Source organism: Alosa sapidissima, chromosome 16 (genome assembly GCF_018492685.1).
Source record: "Alosa sapidissima isolate fAloSap1 chromosome 16, fAloSap1.pri, whole genome shotgun sequence".
In the NCBI taxonomy this organism is placed as follows: Eukaryota; Metazoa; Chordata; class Actinopteri; order Clupeiformes; family Clupeidae; genus Alosa; species Alosa sapidissima.
Window position 1 is genome coordinate 10,695,672 of NC_055972.1, and position 19,554 is coordinate 10,715,225.

Below are 19,554 nucleotides of genomic sequence, written 5' to 3' on the forward strand. Positions count from 1 at the left end.
TAGCAATTCGCGTTTAATTCTTCTCATAATTATACTACTGCAATTATATGGTATATTTCCTGTTTCACCACACACGTACGACAAGTACGTACGTACCAATGATTGTATATATTTGGTCTGCCAGAAATTCTCTGGTGTGCCCAAAGATGTACTGGAAAGATGGTAGGCAACCAACCCCTCTCATCGATGAAGTAGTTAATCGACTGTATTTGTCTAGCGGGAGTAAAGGTTAGAGGTTGAAGTTGAAGTGTCCGGCAACAGATGCGCCACATGTGTGAGAAGGTACAATTTGTTAATAATACAATCGATACCATGTGTTGTTGACTTATGTATGTGGGAAATTAAAAATTTAGTGGAACTCTTAAAGTTACATGGTGTCACGACTAAGGTACTCATGCTCTATATCGGCTACATGGGAGCTAAAGCATCAACGTGGGGTCAGTTTCATGTTAGCTAACAACTTGCTATTCTGCCTGTAAACTAAGAGATATGCATGAATTGTTCCACGATAGCTTGCATTCTTGTTTTTATTTTCGAGTGGTAAGGTCAAGGTCTTAAATATACGACTGCCATGATTTTAAATTTAGCTAATTTAACGCTAACGTCTAAGATTCAGGATTGGACTAATCACCAGTGCCTTGAAAAACATTAGTCATTACCGTTAAAAATATAACATAAGTGTTTTGAAATAACTTTGGGCAGCATTTTAATACATATGTTCTACATCTGAGTTGGTGTTACGTTACGAGAATTGCAGTAATTATGTCTCCCGCAGCGTACAACAAAGATAGCACATGTCTTTGTAGTTATATATAAATATTGTAGTTAAATGTCTCCCTCTAGTGGTTAGAAGGCTGAATTAATGTAACAAGGCGCCAGACACACACTGGATTTGGGTGATACAAAATCTCAGCTTTGATATAATTAACAAATTATATAGTTTACATATTTTGAATATATTATGTATTTTCAGTGTGTGGATTTTCTCCCTCTTCTAGGTTGCATAAATTATGGCTGCCATATATTCTGGCATTCATCTGAAACTAAAGAGTCCTCACACACCATGGGCAGACAAACTGAAGCTTGCTAGATTTGCATGGATATCACCACAGTGTGTTCTTCCAAATAAAGAACAAGTAAGAATGTTTATCTTTCCTTCATGTGTCAGTTTGATCAAGCAGAGACTACAAAAGAAAAAATGAAACACAACTTTACTTAGCCATGTATTATGGACTCTGGATGTATTCTTTTATTATACAACTAATATGTTTTCAGCATTGAATCTGACCAGATGTTTTCAGATTAATCTTCTGTTTTATCAAATGGATTGCTGTGACATATTTTCAAATGTTCTAGTAGAACGTACAGTCGACCAACTACCACACAGAGCGAAATAGTCTGGAACCATTCCCTTTAGGATGTTATGTTTGTTCAGGTTTGTTTGTTTGTTTGTTTGTAATATTTATTCCCCTTCTTCCCCAGGTTTTATTCGACTGGACCAGCCATGCACTCACTCTCTTTTATAGCAAGAAAATTGACTTGGCACAGGATGTAGTGGAAGGCTTGTGGGTTTACTTTGATGATATCATACACAGCAAGAAACTACAGAATGTCCTGAGTCAGGGAAAAACCATCAGCTTGCGGATAACAGTGGCACAGGTATTTGCCCTAGTGTATCACTTACAAAAAATGTGATTTTGCAGCTTTTATCACTGCAGCAGTTAACTATTTTATTCTTCTGTTTTTGTAATTTTGCAATTCAAAATGTCGTCATTTGTCTTCGTCTTTGCAGGTGATTAATGACCGAGTTGTTGAGCAAAACTCTGGCCAGCCCTCCGCCTCTTTGGCCACCGTGCTGAGCTGCCTGCGTGGCATTCTGTCCTCGCCCGTCCTCTCGGTCACCTACACTGCCAAGTATGAGCTGCTGGGAGAGCTGCTGGCACGGCTCAGCCACCTGGCGTGCGTCCGGCTGGGGCCCCAGCCCAGCAGGGAGCCCCTGCCAGTCCACGAGCTGGAGGTGCTGCAGCTGACGCTGACCACCTACCTGGCGGTCCAGCGGCAGCAGGCCAACGCCAGCCGCGTCTTCGCCCAGGTGACGACTCACCTCCTCCAGCCTCTCCTCGTGCTGCGCTACCTGCTGTCCACCAGGACGTGGGCGGAAGAGGACGGAGACGCCGCGCGGGTCAGGCAGCACGTCGGCAAGGAGATCCGCAGCAAGGCGGACGCCGTCCTGCAGATGGCGCTGTTCTCCGCCGACAGCTTGCAGTCGTACAAGGACGAGCTGCTGCCCTCCTCCACAGAGGAGCCAGCGGCGGGCGGCAGGAAGGGCCGAGCGGGGAAAGGCCTGTCCACCCCGCTCACCACAGTCCTGGCAAAGCTGTGCGCCCCGGGCTCCTTTGACCCCGAGGTGTTCTACCCGGTGGTGTCCACTTCACTTCCTCTGCTCTTCAAGTTCGCATTGGATGCCTTCTGCAAGGGTGGCGAGAACAAGCTGCTGTGTTTCCACCTCATGACCAGGTTTGCGTGCGCGCTGGACTTCAATGACGACGGGACCCTCAGAGAGACGTTTGACGCGGGGAACTGGAACCTCGCCCTGCTTGCTCTGGACAGCCTCCTGACCAGTTGCCTCGCCGGGGACATTTACAACGTGGCGGCCGACCGCATCCAGCACGGCGAAGTGCAGCTCAAGTTCTACCGCGGTCTGACCCAGCTGCTGTTCAACAACGCGCAGACCGCCACGCCCGCGTGGTACCGCTGCCTGAAGACCCTCCTGGCGCTCAACCACATGATCGTGGAGCCCGACCTGGACGAGCTGGTCTCCGCCGTGTGGGTGGACGCGGACTGCGTGGAGTCCCGTGTGCGTAAGGCCCGGGACGCCCTCATCTCGGCGACGCTGACCATCTACGCCAAGCTGCGGCAGCTGCCCAGGCTCTTCGAGGAGCTGCTGAGCGTGGTCTGCCGGCCGGCGGTGGACGAGCTGCGGCCGCCGCTGCTCTCCGAGGCCGTGGGCGAGGCGCTGGCCCTCTGCCTGCTGGACACCCCGGCCAGCCAGAGCCTGGAGCTCTGCGAGCTCGTCCTGGAGCGGCTCCAGGGCGACGTCCTGCCGGACGCCCGGGACCAGGACGGCGACGCTGCGCTGAAGATGTTCTCGCTGAGCGCTCTCCTTCACGCCCTGCTCTTCAGCCTGAAGACGCTGGACAACGCCACGCCCCTGCCCGTCGTCCGGCAGACGCAGAGGCTCATGGGAGAAATGCTGGCGGCGCTGAAGCCTCTGCTGGAGTGGCTCAGAGGCGTGCCGCCCTCGGCCTCTCTCTGGGGTCAAAAGGTCAGAGAGTCCAGCCTTTTGCTCACCTACACCTGGGTGGAGGTGGACTCCCTTTTCCAGATGCACTGCAGTAAATACTCCCTCTCCGGAGACAAGGCCAGCAGTGAGGTCAGCGAGCCAGCAGATGAAGGCCTCTGGCTTCTCTCTGAAGCACTGGTCAAGGACTGGGAGCAGGCGGCACTGGACGGCTATAGCCCTGTCAGTCAACTTTTCCAGAAGTTTCTGGCCTTGCAGATGATGAAGAAAATCCTCCTGAGGAGCGATTTTGCCACAGATATTAGTAACCTGGATGTCCTCCATAATGCCACCCAGTTCATAGTGGGTCGAGACGAATCGTCGCCTGCCGAGTTTGACCAGCTGTGGGATGGTCAGATCAGCAGTGTGGATGCTGATAGCTACCCAGCAGCTCACTGGTATCTGGTGACAACCAACCTGCCTCTCATTGCCCCATTCCTCACAGATGAAGATGTAGCTTATTTAGCTAGCATGCTCCTGACATCAGTGCTGCATAATGATGCTGAGGAGAAGGGAGACAAGCAGGGGCTGTGTGTTGCTGTCATTTCAAAGCAGCTCATAGACAGCGCGCTTCTGATTGAGTTGCCTGCTCTCTACTCAGCTGTAGTGCGGGGCGTCACGCAGCGCTTGACACAGATTTTTGACACGCAGCGTGTTGGGAGCGTTTGCCCGTCCCTTCTGAAAACGGATGAGGAGTTTAGCAGCGAGGGCTGTGACACAGAGGTGATGACAGACGAGTCTGCGGGTGACGGAGGTGTGGATCCGGCAGTTGTCAAGAGACTGGAGTCTGTCGCTCAGCAGATCTTGACCGCACTTGGGTCAGGATCACTGATGGACCTTTCTGTGGCTCAAGTTGACGACCTTGTACGCGTGCTTAAGGTCAGCAGTGCATTAAATGTGGATGGAATGTCCCTGAAAGACTATTCTGAGCTCTTCCTGATCACGTTCATGATTGTCACATGCACGCAGCCTTGTAGTGATGTTGCAATTCATGTCAAAATGGCTTTCCTTAGAGACTCCTTCTGTTTCCTGACCTCCCTGCTGACGAGGAGAAATGCCCAGGTCATCCTGAAACTAGCCCGCGGAAGCAAACTGCTAGAGGAGGTCGTGACCTCTCTTTTCTCTCGCGCTAACAAGGGCCTGTTTGACGACGTCAGCGAGACCGACTGGTCATCTTTCCTGCAGGCGGTGCGCTCCTTCCTCCAGAGCCTGCTGCAGCTGATCATTGAGCGCAAGAGCAGCGTGCGCCTCAATCTGGAGCAGTTCGCCTGCTTCCTGACGGTCCAGAGCGAGGCAGTGACCACTGCGGCCGCCGTCACCACGGCGGCAGCTGCTGGCGGCGACCGGCCGAGGCTTTTATCCCTGCAGCTGTTGCTGGCCTCGCTCGGCACGGCAGCTGACGTCATGACCTCCAGCCTGGGTAAGAGCAAACAGCTGGACCAGACGCTCGTCCAGCTGCTGGGGAAAATTCTCACGGTCACAGAACCTGCCGTCCAGGCCAGCCTGATGGTGGCGGTGGGCGGGGCGGCCGGCCGGGCCTTCTCGGTGGACATGGTGGCGGGGATGGTGCGCAGCGAGCTGGCCTGTCTTGCCCACCAGGCGGAGGAGGAGGGGACGCCGAAGACGGAGCGGCCCCCAACACTCGGCCACATGGGACTGTACCGGAGCTGCGGCATGCAGATCCTCAAAGAGCTGTGCCCTGCCCCACGCCCCATGGACTTCCTGTTGTCATCTCTGCACTTCCTGTCAGCTTACTACAGTGCCGTACAGAAGGCCAAGGAGCCCGGGATCGAAGACCTTTTTGTGGACATTTTGCACAACGTTCACAAATTATTGTCAGGTACTAGTCTACAATTGCAAATGAAAATAATTACCTCAACACATTATATGCAAGTCATCCTGCGTTGATGGCCCTATGCCATAGAACAAGCATGCAAAATCAAATTACACTTGATAAATGTCATCCCATTATACCCACATTTCCTTTTATCAAAAATACCCGGAATTCAGTTACTTTGTTATGCAACTCTACTAATGGAAAAAAAAAACAAAAAAACAATATGAAATGAATGATTATAAGCGTTATTCACATATTCTGTTATGTGTGGTATCAAACATCATGTCACAGAGGCAAATGAAATGTCCACTTTCAAAAAAGGGAGGCTTTGGCAGTAGCATGAAAACTCCAACAGACTGACAGTGGTGTTCTCCCCAACCCTGCTCGTTGTGTTAGAGATTAATCCTATCCTAATTAGTAATGTAGTCCTGTCTCTCATGTCTGACCATGATTGGGCACAGCGGTCAGCTTCTTGTCCGGGGTTGAATTTTGCTCCAAGCCTCTCTGAATAGATCATCTATTTTTCAGGAGCCATAATTATCTTCTTATTAACAGTTATTGTTTCCGAACCATAGATATAGTCTTCTGCCAAGACTGGAGACGCATGAGGCAATTCTATGGGTGAAATACAATAGGAGGGCAAACATGTCCACAGTTGTGTGGCCCTTCCACTATGTCTACTGACTGTGTCCTGTTCAGTTGTGTGGCCCTTCTACTATGTCTACTGACTGTGTCCTGTTCAGTTGTGTGGCCCTTCCACTCTGTCTACTGACTGTGTCCTCTTGTTCAGTTTGAAATGTCCAGTTGGATTACCAATCACCACTTCAGCCACACATGCATTGCACATGTAATACAACCACATGTGTTTGTGTGTGAATGAATTTGCTTTCAGTTTTTTTTTTCTCATTTGTTTATTTTCTTTCTCGTTGTTTTTCTCTCTCTGTCTCTCCCGCACAGCTTCCTGGTTGTCTCGGGCAGAACTGGAGCAGCTGCAGACTCCAGTGAGCGATCTGATTGGTGAGCTGTTGGCCACGAGCTCCCTGGAGCAGTTCCACTCCCTCCTGCTGCTGCTGAGGGAAGGCCTGGACGTGTCAAAGGTCACGGAGGGCAACCACAGGGTCAGTGCAGCTCTGACAGAACCTGTCATGACAAACGTTGATCTCATTACTTTAGTCTCAGAAATGCAGAAATCTGATCTAATGTGACAGCTGTGCTGACAGATAAAATGTCAAGGCTCAATCTGGCATTAGTTGAATTTTAAATGAATGCATACAATTGTATCAAAATAGTTCTTCATACGGTAAGGTACAATTAGAAAAGATGTATATGTTGGTGTGAAGATGTTATTTTTTGTACTGTATCCTGCTTATCCAGATAAGTAAAGTTGCAAAAGGGCAAGGCCCCTTTGAAGGGTCTAACATTATTTGTGACACTGAGGTGTTGAATCACCCAATTTTCTCCTTGTCATGTCGTGTCACTCCAGTGACAGTGGAGCCGTCACAATATTATGACTCCCTCACAGCTTCCGACAGACAGCCCTCCTCTGCCCCCTATAAGATGAACTGTTGTGTGTCACAGGAGGTTTTCTCAGCGGTGACCGTCATCAGGCTCCTCGCCAGCTGCGGGCTCCCAGAGTCCTGCTCCAAGGCATTCTGGCTCATCGCCCCTCAGATCATATCGGCTCTGGTTGTGAGTATTTACAACTATTTTTTTAAAAACATCAGCAAAATAACATGTACGCTGTTTCAGTTGGGTGTTTTTATTAGATGTAACTTGGTCTCAGATTGCTGCTTTTATAGCTCCTGGATGAATGCCCTTGTGAATAGAAAAAAGGGCGTTTTTATGAAATGGCGATTTAGGAACTGTTATGGATTGCGTGTAGAAGAATATACATCTCTCTCGATGATTGCTGTTCCAGGACAGATAAGCCCAAGCACTTGGACAGGCCTGTTGCAGGACATTTGATTTTAGGTAGGAGATGAAACTGTAGCACAATGTGTTTTTAGTTTATCCCAGGAAACCCCAGGGGCTGAACCAGGCACGGAACAGTAATGAAACGCAGCTCTTTTTTCCCTCTGTTCCTTTCTCAAGCGAGTGAGATGCGTCTCTTTGTGAAGCACATCACGCCTCTCCTCTCCGTTCTGCCGCATCCTTGAGGCCGCCGAGGCGTCCGAATGCGCTCGGGTGGAAATGCTCATCTTTCCGACGGGCAGAGCCCAGTGCTGGACCATGCCGGCCCACAGCTCCCCCGTTCCCCCAAGCTCACTTCCGTCCTGTCACTCAGCTCTCGCGGCGCGGCCAGGAGAAGGACGGACTGTCCCACCAAAGTGCCGCCTGTCCGCTTCCATTAAGCGGCGCGTCTCTGTTAGTTTTCAGTTCGCCGCAAGCGCAAAACAAAAACAGAAACGCGGCATCTATTCCTCGAGCTGTGTGTGTTTTTTGCTGAAGCGCACAAGCATTATGCATGCCGGTGTACGCACTACGCAGGCCTGACTTTTACTGAGTCTAAATCCGTCAGGGCTCAGATGGGGGCTGCTGTAAATTTCATGTTAGCCGCTAGAAACTCATCCATATGAAATGGGATCTGAATCTGGGAGGTTAAGTACATCTGAAGGAACAATATGCAGGGCTATAAAGAGATAATGAAAGCCTTGAGTCTACTGTAATGCTAATGTAAGGGTTTGTATACTCCACAGAGCACTGACACTAATTAGAAATGAGGTGGTTCTGCTGCAGATGTGGATCTGCACTGGATCAGAGCCAGAACTATTCCAACGGCCAGCTGTTGCGCTTTTTTGACCAATGCTTTTTGAGCATTAAATAAAGTGCTGATTCTCAAGGCCTCTTGCGTTGGCCACTGTGACAGCATGTCAGCGCGTCAGCTACTTTCATTAAAGAGGCGTGTGTGTGATCATTTGGCCATTTCTCCTCTGGGTCTCTCTCTCGCCCCATCTGTTCGTTCTTAATCTCTCTTAACACCTCGTTTTGAAACTCTACCCCACTAATGAAGCCCTCTTTTCTAGCTTCTGTGAGATTGCGTCCTGTGTAGTTGACTTTGAACTCTGAATAGTATTTGGCTGATTTCACAGTAGCGTACATGACTTGACATTGTGTGATTTTGTCCTCAGTTCATAGTGAAGGAGTCTGGGAAGGAGACATCACTGATCTCTGCTGTCACCGTCCCGGCACTGGAGGCTTTGGCAGTTTTACTCCGTCAGGGGGAAGGAATGCTGTCCAACCCACATCATGTCACCCTTGCTCTGGGGGCCGCACAGTTTGTCCCTCTGGACCACCTGTCCGCCCAGGACTACCATGCAGCCTTTGAGGCCATCCATGAGGTGCTGTTTGCCATCATCCAGTGCCATTCACAGGTGAGTACAGTATTGGATTATTGGTGACTCCTCTTGTAGACTCGGGAGAATCTGAAAGACGGAGACCTTTGTCTCACCTCTTTGTGCACACAAATTGCATTGGAAAATGACATTTTGTTTCCAAGTTTTAGGGAGCTGGCTTCAGGCAGTTAGCTTAAGCAGTTAGTTTTGGCTAGTCTACTCTCATTTCAGTTTTGTCCCATAGACAAGTGTCAGTGATGTATGAGTGTGCTGGAATTTTGGGTTACTGTGGTCATCAGTAATGTGGTGTATGGAACTGAAGCAATTGGGTATTGTTGTTTTTTTGGTCCCGGATGTGACCACCACGGAAATGTAAATCAAGCATGTGTGTCTGCGCATGAAAGTCATTTCAGGGCAAAGATCTGTTGACAATCATGACAAATATGGGTCATTTTCAAACACAAATACAGATGGTCAAGCTGGAAAGATGGGATTGTATCACTTAATATGGAGCTTCATATACTTGTAACCTAAACATAGCCTTAGTGTTGCCTCCTGACTTGATTCCACTGTACCCTGTGTCCTGGGGTCCAGAACCCATGAGTGGCTGTTCTAGCTGCTTCAGCTTGTTAGCTTTGGGAAGTAAGTGCAGAACATGGTATTACTTGGATGTCTTTATGTTTAATGTTTGTTATGTTTATGTCCATAGTGATTTTTCACCAATAAAAGGATGGTTGAATACTGTGTATGCCAACACTTTAAGTCTTGAAGTTTAAGTTATAAACCGTAGTTGCCACTTGTTGCCAAATATAAGGGTTTGATTAATAGAGGTGTTTTGATTTTGTCAAGCTTTATGTATTGTGAACTCATTAATTCAGGTCGGACTTTTGAGTTTTTGTTGGCAAGCTGTGCCATGCCAGATTTGTTTTTTGTTTTTTCGTTAACAGTGCAGCATGTAGTATTCCTGTCAGAACTGACCTGTTTAGGCTTACAATAATGACTTACACCTGCACCTAAAATGCAAATGACTGCATAAAGTCCTAAAACAAACAAGATGTCTTGTTAAATCTCGTCTTTGTGGTGTCTTTTAGAGTTGAACTGACATCGTGGTTGTGCGAACACTGTTTTTTTTTTTTTGTTTGTTTGTTTTTAAAAAGCACCTCATATTGCACCTTTTAAAGAAATCCAATGTGGCTTTCCGGGCCAACAAAACAAATGACTCATTTTCTCTTCAGTTCTTGCCTCCCATCTTAATATTTTTCTCTGGTTTTGTGGGATTTAGGAATTCTTCCCGTTAATCACGCTTTTGTCGGCTAGAACGAGTGAATCACTGTTTGTGTTTGACACTGTGGTGTTGTTCTGTCGACACATCGTCTCCACAAAAATAGGATCTGTCTTTCCAAACATCTTACTATGTGATTTAGAAATCCCTCCCTCCAACATGGGTTTTGTTTTTATTTTCCCTCTCCTTGCTTCTCATGTCAAGAGACATTTATTTTATTTTATAGCGTTATAAAAGAATTAGATAGTGAGACTGGAGATCTAAACTCCTCCAGTTGTGCCTACATGTCTGGCATGCCTGGGCTTCTTCCTGAGGAGGGCAAACTGGAGATGAGCGCGCTTTGTATTTCTCTCTCTCTCTTCCTGGTGTGCATTTGGATTTGCCTCAGCCTGTCAAATCCATCACCCAGCAAATCCATCAGAAAGTGATTTGGTGCAAATATTTTGTCTCGACTGCCTTGGACTCATGGACTGGCCTCTCCGGAGAAGGAATCTGTTGGCTCATTATGGAAATGCCCAGAGGATACTTGGACTGGTTATGCAACCCCCCCCCCATCTTTCAAAGTCATCTCATTCCATTCCCCTTACCTTGACAGTGGTACTGCTCAGACCAGTGTTGGCTTTCGCCAGTCATTCACTTCAAGATCCACAGTCATCCTGGTGGACTCTCGGGGATGATGAAAAGTTGTCTGTACTGCTTGGCAGTGTGTCCCAATCCTCCCCACTCTAGTTAATGATGTGTCTTCACCCATCCAGCTGCCAGAGTGTGCTGCCAGTCAGCTCTCCGGAGCGTTTGGACAGTATGGTTTCTGCCGGCTGTGTCCAGTTAGCACCTCAAACCCATTCCCCTGCTTTTTTTCTCACTGCCTCCAAGGTAGAGTAAAGTTAGTCTCTTGTCTGTTCAGGTAATAAGAAAAGTACTATTTTCTAAATGTATATTAGTCTTAGGTCCATATCAGCTACAGTGTATTAATCTGGACGAGAGTTTGGTTCCCATTGGCTATTATATAGACTCCATTGTGAAGTTAATAGGTATAGTGTACCTGAGTGTAGTGACTCAGGTAAGGTTAGTTTCTCGTCAGTACTGGGTACAAGGTGTCGTTGGTAACAGACCTATTGTGTTGACTCTTGCTAAGTGCGTAAAGTTGAAGGTGCTCTAAGTGATGCTGGGTAATGTCACTTCTGTTGACTTTCAAACAAAACAGAGAGCTAGCTCGCTACTTCCTCTCCCTCCCTCCCGCGCTGCTCCCGTGCAATTGAAACTCTCCTAAACACGCATCTCGTCTGTGATTTGCTGGAACAGTTTGTTATGTTTTCATGGGCTAGGTTTGCCCAGGTTGTTTTTGTTGCCGTTCTTGGAGCCTGGGCTGTCCACAGAGATTGCGTTTTTTTACAGTGTATTCAGGACACAGACAGCTAGAGGTTGGCTAGGGGCTGTTTGCAGTAAGTGACATAAAATGTTTAAGCCGTTTGGCATTGCTTAGAGCACCTTTAACCTCTCAGGTGCCAGCTACAGGGTGTTCACGTTCATGAAGCCCTCGGTCACACCTCCAGCAAATCATTGTGTCTGGAAGGCGTTCTCATAGTATGGCGAAGGGACAAGTAAGTGGAGGCAGATGTGGGAAAGAGAGAGAGAGTGAGAGGGTACAATGTTGGCAAGGCCCCTGCCGAGCGCATGGAAACCATTACCACGCTCGCTGCTGCCCAATGACTCACAGGCACATCGAGACACATGGGGAAGTGTGGGCAAGTTCGCCTGATTCTCACAAAAACCTGGCGGCACATGGCAGCGCTCACTGTGATCAGAGCTAAAAAGCCGCACAGCATGGCACCGCTGCAGAGTGGCTTCTGGGGGCACCTTTGACAACGTTGCCGCTTAAAAGGTGCCGGGGCTCAGATCCGAAGCTTTCAACTTCTGAATGTTCTTGACTAATTTATGTGAGTCGCTCACAAGCTATTCACACAGTAGTGACTTAAAAGGAAATATTAAATGTATTTTTAAGCAAAAAAAGCACAAAGTCACTGGTAAGTGTTAGAGAGACATTGCAGCTTTTATCAAAAGCTACTGAAGTAAGTAACTGGATAACACTATCAAAAACACTATGGGTTGGCAGATAGCTAGAAAAAGCATGTGTGTTTTATCGCTTTCAAATTGCAGTCATCCAAATTAATATGAGGATACCATAAAAAAACTGTCCAAATATTTTTAAATGAAGCTCAAATATGTTTTTAGACATCATCTGCTTTCTCATTATCTGTATCCCCTTGCCATAATTAAGGTCACATTAAAGGGCACAACAATCAACATATAATTTTTGTTCCCCCATACAGCAGGTGTCACTAACTTCTCCAAATTTTGATGTTTTATTTTACCTTCCTCTCGACGTCTAGGTGATGCTGACTGCAGCTCCAGCCTTCTTGAACTGTTTCTACCGACTCGTGGCCTCCATAATGTCCGAGGGAAAACAGAAAGGAGAGGTGGACAGAGGTATGCTTCTCCAGCCTTGCCTACATCTTAGAATGTCTAAATCTCCTCATGCCTGACTCACCCACCACCGGCCAGTGGAAGAGGAACATATGGCAGATATAGTTAGTATTTCCACAGTGGAAGATACTGTATGTGTTGAAGAAAAAAGAGCATTTATGCGCACGGCTCATCAGAACCAGTTATGAAACTGAATTATGTTACTCTAATGAATTCTGTTATGACATATGTTTCTCATCATGTCATCCACTTCAAGGGCCTTTAGCTCTCTCAAAGCTGAAGTATTTCTTTGGCCCACTTAGAAGTACATCCATCAAGTTCAGTTTAGATCATATTTCAGTGTATTGCTGTGCCTATGTCCAGTCCAGGACCCTTTTTTCGTTTTATTTTTCTTACTTGTCAGTCACTGCTGCTCTGCAAGGGTATGTGTTTACTCCTAATGTAATCTCTTCCTCACAAAGTTTGTTGTCTCTTTTATTCTGGCCTTGTGTGTTTAAAGTGAGCTGCTATCTTAACATGTTTAGCAGTGTTGTGTCTGGTGCTCTTGTGTGAAGTTGTCATGTCGTCGCCCCTGATTTGATAAGTCTCCCCAACTGACGAGCGCATGGCTCCAAGTGTTTCGTTCCGGAGGTTGACTCCAGGCCTGCCATGAGTCCTCTCCCGGACAGCCTGAGAGTGTTCCTAGCAGCTAATTAAGCCTTATTGTGCATGCGCTGTTTATAACGCAGTTGGACCGCGGAGCAGCACCAAGGCTTGTCAAACAGATGACCAAAAAAACAGGGGGCAGTTGGGCTGCAAATTGGTTGGTACAGGTCTGACTGCAGTCATAGTTTTTTTTTCCAGGTCTCATTATCAACTTTTTAAACTGCCTCCTGGTTCTGAGGGCTGGAGTTTTGACGCTCGTGCAGACACACACACACACACACACACACACACACACACACACACACACATAAAAACAGGCTCTTTTACTTGGGGCCTGTTTACCTGGAATGTTCAAAGCTCCCTTTATGGTGATTTTTTTTTTTTGGGAGTCTCAACTTTCTTGAAGGAACGAACACACACAGACACACAGACACCTCTCCCTATGGTTTTGTGGGTTGACTCAAACTCTGTAGAGGGAGTCACAAGGACGTCCGATTTTTGTCTTGAAAAGCCTTTAGAGTCCCCCTTCACAGCGTGGCTTCACTAGCCTGGAAACTGGACACCTTTTTAATGTCCCTGATCCATCCCTGATGATTAGGCTTCTTTTTTCTCTCTCTTTTTTCTAAGATGAAAGTGACTTGCTTCAGAGAGACTTTCTCTTCCACCCGTTATCACTGAAAACCCAGGTCTGTACAGTAGACATCAAAGCCCAACTTGCACACCGGAGGCGTCACAGTGTATTCCACAAGGGAGCGTTTGTTTTTTAATGTGCTGTTTATTACAGCACAATTTTCCAAGGCTTCGTGGAGATCATTAAGAGACCATTGTTGATGTAGTGCCACTGAATTTGTTTTCAAGTGAAAACAAGCATTGTGTTGTGGTCTCATCTACACTGACGTTTGTGAGGGGCAAATGCGTTATCTGCCCTCATACATGCATACATCTGTACATGCATTATGCGTATATGTTTCCATATGATGGAGGGAAATGAAACTAGTCACAAAGGCAAGTTTGTGCTGTGACTCATCTCATTAGCGGTTGCCAGTTCTCTCAGGGTGTTCTAGGCACAGCATGTTGTTTTTTCGTCTTCACTATGATCTTATTAGACAAGAAATTTAAAGTGCGCCCCCTATCTTGGTGGTTTGGCGGTTCTGTCGCGTCCCCCTTTGATGAGCTGCGGAGTTCAGGTTCTGTCCCTCTTGTGCCACAGCAGCAGAGAAGGACGGCGGAGAGCTTCTGAAGTGCGCTCGACTGGTGGAGAGGATGTACTCGCACGTGGCCACTACCGCCGAAGGCTTCACGGTCCTCTCGTCCTTCATGGTGGCGCAGTACGTCAGCGATCTGCAGAAGGTAAGATCTGTGACGGCATCAGATTTCACTCCGGTTTCGTTGCTGTGAAATATTTACATTGTGTTCTTTAAACACGACATGCAAGAGAGGGGGAGAGAGTTCAGCTGCTACATTTTTTTACAGCAAAATTCCTTGACCGTCTAGTTGCACCTTAAAAAAAGGCCTTTATGTAACAGTAATCCCTTTATATTGCCTATGTGGAATGTACTCTACATTTCCCTTTCGAAATCATGAAGTGGCGTTTTGTTGAAGAGCAGTCTAACCATCTTTCTCCAAACAGGCGGTCCCACTGAAAGAAATAGTCATCATCTTAATGTGTACCAGCAGTTAACCATTTTATTTTATGGCCTTTGTGGTGTTTAAGAAATGTACCGACATGTTAAGTACTTTCTTAGGCACTTTCCCCCTCCCCCTGCCACTCTTTCTCAGCCACGCTCTTTTACTCACACTCTCGCTCTTCCACAGTCACACCTTTTCTCTCTCCACACACACACACACACACACACACACACACGTGCAAATTCATGCACACACACACACGTGCAAACGCACACCAGAAAACACACACATTGGCATTCCCTCTCTTCCTCAGTTTCACCCCCCTCTGCCTGCTTGGCTCGATGACTCCGCGCGGCTGGTCTCTGTTTCCTCCGAGGCCTCATACTGCACCCATGAAACGTAACCCTGCCGCAGCTCTCCCTCCTCCCTCACGCGTCCCTCCATCCCCATCACAAGCCACTCTCCCCATTTCAAATACACACACAGTGCAGGCAGGTTCAGCACAGCTTCCCCCCTACCCAGGCCCGGAGACACGCTGAGTCTCGGAGACAAAGACACTCAGAGACTTTCGAAAGCCCAACCAGTCGGCTCACAGGTGCCATCGGTGTGTGAGGCGCACCTTAACTGCTTATTTGGCTGGCGTCTGGAAACCCTTGCCAGTAAGTTACCCAGTTTCCACCTGGCAGAACATAACGTTCCACTCTGGCTTAAAGCTCACTTTTGGCTTGCGCAGGTGAGGGAATAATGATGAGGTGGGTAGGGGAGAGTGAATAGGATTGTCAGTAGCGCAAAGTCACAGTTTTTGTAAGTTAGTTTTCGCAATGTGAAGTGCTCTTCAGGCGAAAGACTCCTGTCCCGGTGTTTCAAGGAACTGTCGGACCACTAACATTTTCGGTGCAGGGAAGCTACAAACTAAAATCCCAGCCAAATTGAAACCAGATCTTCTTGCCGCCAGTCATCTAGAAGGAAATGGAAAAGAAGAAATGCATGCCCCCCCCAACCCCAAGTGAAAAGCTTGTGTGTGTGTGTGTGTGTGTGTGTGTTAGATGTTTGTGAGTTAACGCAGTTAACGTTTGTTGGACATGGAACGTTGAGCAATTAACCATCTACTTGCTCTTCGCCTCTTCCTGAAGGTGACCCTGCGTCCAGAAATCAAGGCCCACCTAACCGAGGGCATCTACAGCATCATGGACCTGTGCGCCGAGCGCGACGTCAAGTTCCTGAACACCACCCTGCCACCGGGGCTGCGCGAGGTGTTCAACGAGCTCTACGGCAGCTACCAGCACTACCACAAGGCCCAGAGACAGGGAGAGGACAAGTACACCGCCTGAGAAGAAGGCATGAAATTGGGGCATCACAGAACTGTGTTATGGAAATCATGTACAATTTTGCAGAAATGTAAATAGCTTTTTTTTTTTAAATGTTGTATTGATCCAGAGAGACATAAAATATGTCTTGTCTCCAATAAATCTCCGCACATGAGAAATGTGCACATGCTGTTTTCATTCAGACTGTGGTTACTTGTTCTTGTTTTCCTCTCGGAGATGGCCCAACAATGTGATTGCATCTGGAGATTGTTTCCAAATGATGGAGAACAAAGGGGTGATCCTCCCAAGCCTTCACAGGGCCGTGAGACACCGCAGTACCAAACTTGGATATGCAGTCCTCTTCACAGCTCATTAAGGCGTGATTTGCCATTAGCCATGTTTGAGAAAGATGGCCTCATTATGTTTTGTGTGATATAGCCTTCAGTCCCTAGTGCTTCCTCTTTCCTGACACTGATAAGTGGTGTAGGTATTTTCATAACTGAAGAATTCTTTTGGTCTGCCCTTTTCTAAGCAATAATCTGTCATCGGAGATAATGTTTTTCCCTGGTCATTACCATCATAGAAACAGTTTATTTTGAATAGTGTTGTAGATTTGATTTGGGTGTCCTCCAAGTTGTAGCTCCCAATCAAAATTGTGAATTGATGGCATAGCTTTCCCAGAATGCTTCCACTTTTTCAGTGTGAAACATCTGATTTGGATTGGTCATGGATGCATGAAAGCTTATTTCATTTGGTAGTCTCATTAACACTCTGGCATTTTCTGAACTTCAAATTGTATCAGTTTTTGAGAGTTTGTGAGTTACGTCATAATCCTTCATCACAATTTCTATTATCACAAAAAAAGCATCTGGCGTGGCACAGCACAGCACCACACCCCATCGCACACCAAAGTGTTTTCCACTCATTTCCACAGATGCCCTAACTGCTTATAGACTCGTATGTCGAATGTACAACAGGGTCTTCCTGTGAGACCAGCACACTGTGTCTCTTGAAAACAACTACTTCAGCAAGTTACATGGAATGCTGGTGCCACGTTGTACCTAAGGATCTTACACACACACACACACCTCCACTAGGAAAAGATAAATGTGTATGTATGGAAATTGCAGGATAGCCTGCATCTCTATGATTAGGGAGTGAGACTGACTCTGATGATGATGATCATGATCATGATTATGGAGTAAGAGTCAGCTTTGGGAAGTAATGAGCCTTCACCACTCATTTCTACTGGCTCCCAACCAAAGAAACCCATCTACCCCCACCCACCGAAGACTCCCCAGGCCTTCAGGAAGAGCTGATCTCACAGTGAGATCGAAATGACCATTGCTGTCTCTAGGTGTCCAGGAACATAGGAGATCCTCAAGGTGTGTTTGAGGCCTGACCTGATTTTGTGTGTGTGTAGACGTAGGGAGAGAGTGGTGTAGATAAGGGTATCCTCCAGACTCCAGGCTTGCTAATGAGATGTCAGGGAACACTTAAAACAATCACTCCTAATCTGCCTCCCGGGGCAACTGTGAGATGGGGCCCAGGGGTGCACTAAGGGAGCTGTACTTTAGTGGCACACACTGGTGCCTTCCTCCCATTCCTGCTCCTCTTGACCAGTGAAGGCAAACAGACATGCTGTACCCAGTACCCAGAGCGGTAGAAATGAAACAAGGGGGAGAGGGAGAGGTTGGGGTTATGCAATCTACTCAAGGCATGCTACAAGAGAGTGATATGGTTGGGGATTTGGTTTGGGTGGGTGCGTGTGTGTGTGAGAGAGAGATGGGGGTTGTGTGTGTTTGAGAGAGAGAGAGAGAGCAAGCAGGAGTGATAGAGGTAGAAATGTGGGTTTAGTGTGTGTGTGTGTGTGTGCTTTCTCTTGCCTCAGCCTGGTTCTTGAGCCCCTCTCCCATATTTCCTGCAGCTGCACAAACTGGGCCAGCTCTGAGCTCAGCCATAGGCTCCTCAGAGTCAGTGAGCTGAGTGACACGGTGAGCAGCTCGGGGGTGTGTAGTCATAACACCACACACAAGCGGAAGACGAGGGGAGCGCCCGTGTGTGTGTGTAGATTGACTGTGGACATGCCTTGGCACAGTATAGTGCACCGTATAGATGGAGAGCTAAGGAAATGACGTCTATCCTATTCCCCTACAGCAATTTGAGTGTCATAGCCAACCATCCATTTTGTACTGAGAAGGGGCCACAGATGGTTTGGTTTGCTCACTTTTGTGAGGAATCATTCAAGGAACCACTTCTCAAACACACATCACTGTGTGTCACTCACAGAAATAATAGTTTTCTCCTGAACTTTGTCCCTGCACAAAGGAAAGCAACAACATCGATAGTGAGAGTATTACTTGTCTTAAAGTTGTCAGAATGCAAGGTACCATGTTTTAGCCAAGATTTGATTGCAAGACAGCTGGAGTGGAAAGCCCATTCGTGCTGGTATACATTTCCTCATGTAACTTTAATAAAAGAGGTGCCTTCAAAGGCTTTAATCAAAGACTCGTTTGAGGTCTAGTTCATAAAAAAGTTTCACTGATGTATAAAAATCAGTCAATCTTTTCAAATGTCCTTAGTGTTACACACAACCCACCCCATTCTGTTATGATACTGTGTAAATTATGATATTATAAATTATGATACAGGGTATAAAAGGCTGATGGGAACTTTGTTGTGGCAGTTATTGCTATGTAATATTTCTGAACTGTGTTTGGTCGTAATACACTTTCAGCCTGATATACTGAAAAGGTGCAGCGATGAGAGCCAAAATGATTGCTTTGTAATGTCTGGCTTGATAGAGCCATCAGCTATGTGAAACCATTTTGGGAATGCGTGCAAAGTGAGTTTTAAATGGCACGAAGCCTAATGATGCCTATAGATGGAGACTTGACTTTAGATGGAGACAAACTTGACTTTTGCAATAATAAATTGTTGATGAGACTGTGTTAGTTAAGGCACTTTCCCCCCTTCAAGGTTGATTCCTCTCAGGCTTTTATGCTGAAAGATCACACAGACTTGGCCCCTATATGCAGATGTCTAAGAAGCTTACAAATGTGGTTTCTAATTTAGTTTTTTATATAACTTTCATAACCTAAAAGCAAGTTTCAAGTAGTTTCCTGTATAATAATAAAATCAATAGTAACTTATTTAAATATATCACACAGACAAGCACATGTACTATGTGAAATAAACCTGCTGCTGCTGCTTTGATCTCTCTGATGCATTGATAGGGTCTTCTTAAGATCACCATTTCCACTTTACCCTGTACTGGCTCAATGGCTCAGAACAAGGCTCAGATGTTCATTCGTTGTCAAAAAGGTCCTTCTCCAAAGAATTTCTCCCTCTTCCCCTTGTCCCACAGAAGTCTGTGCAGTCTTCTCATCACCACCACCACAGCTAATTAGGCGAGTACCTGAATTCATTCTTCCCTTCACCTGCCCTCCTGGCTCCTATACATTAGCCCTAATCACACCTACAGAGACTTGATTCTTTGGCTGGATCCTCTGAGCAATGCTGAGGCCATGGCCATCTTGTGATCAAAACCTGTTCTTCTATAATTTTAATTGCGAGTGCTCAGAGCCTAGCCCACTTTGGAAGGCTCTAGAAGAGTGTGGGGAGGCTGCTGTCGCCAGACTTAGTCTATTGATTCTGCAGCAGATAATGAGTTGCAGGCAGCTCTCAGCTGTACTGGA

General features: G+C 46.8%; 1 protein-coding gene across 3 annotated transcripts; it reads left to right on the plus strand.

Moving 5' to 3' along the window:
* Positions 1-68: 68 nt before the first annotated feature.
* Positions 69-16,058, plus strand: urb2 (URB2 ribosome biogenesis homolog). 3 transcript variants are annotated; one of them, XM_042066322.1, is made up of 10 exons: positions 69-282; positions 999-1,136; positions 1,483-1,659; positions 1,793-5,180; positions 6,135-6,295; positions 6,756-6,866; positions 8,306-8,548; positions 12,182-12,278; positions 14,134-14,270; positions 15,683-16,058. In XM_042066322.1, the coding sequence occupies exons 2-10, from the start codon at positions 1,011-1,013 to the stop codon at positions 15,878-15,880; spliced, it is 4,638 nt and encodes a 1,545-aa protein (XP_041922256.1). In that variant the 5' UTR covers positions 69-282; positions 999-1,010; the 3' UTR covers positions 15,881-16,058. The 3 variants fall into 3 exon arrangements, with proteins under 3 accessions (XP_041922256.1, XP_041922254.1, XP_041922255.1); XM_042066320.1 differs by having other exon boundaries at positions 70-282; positions 14,131-14,270; XM_042066321.1 differs by lacking the exon at positions 69-282 and adding an exon at positions 294-437 and having other exon boundaries at positions 14,131-14,270.
* Positions 16,059-19,554: the final 3,496 nt, after the last annotated feature.

What these genes read in the sequence shown, in the direction of transcription:
- urb2 (XM_042066320.1), top strand. Translation starts at nt 1,011, where the DNA reads ATGGCTGCCATATATTCTGGCATTCATCTGAAACTAAAGAGTCCTCAC. An exon ending in CGTTCACAAATTATTGTCAG is followed by an intron (nt 5,181 to 6,134) that starts GTACTAGTCTAC and finishes TCTCCCGCACAG; the next exon opens with CTTCCTGGTTGTCTCGGGCA. An exon ending in GAAAGGAGAGGTGGACAGAG is followed by an intron (nt 12,279 to 14,130) that starts GTATGCTTCTCC and finishes CTTGTGCCACAG; the next exon opens with CAGCAGAGAAGGACGGCGGA.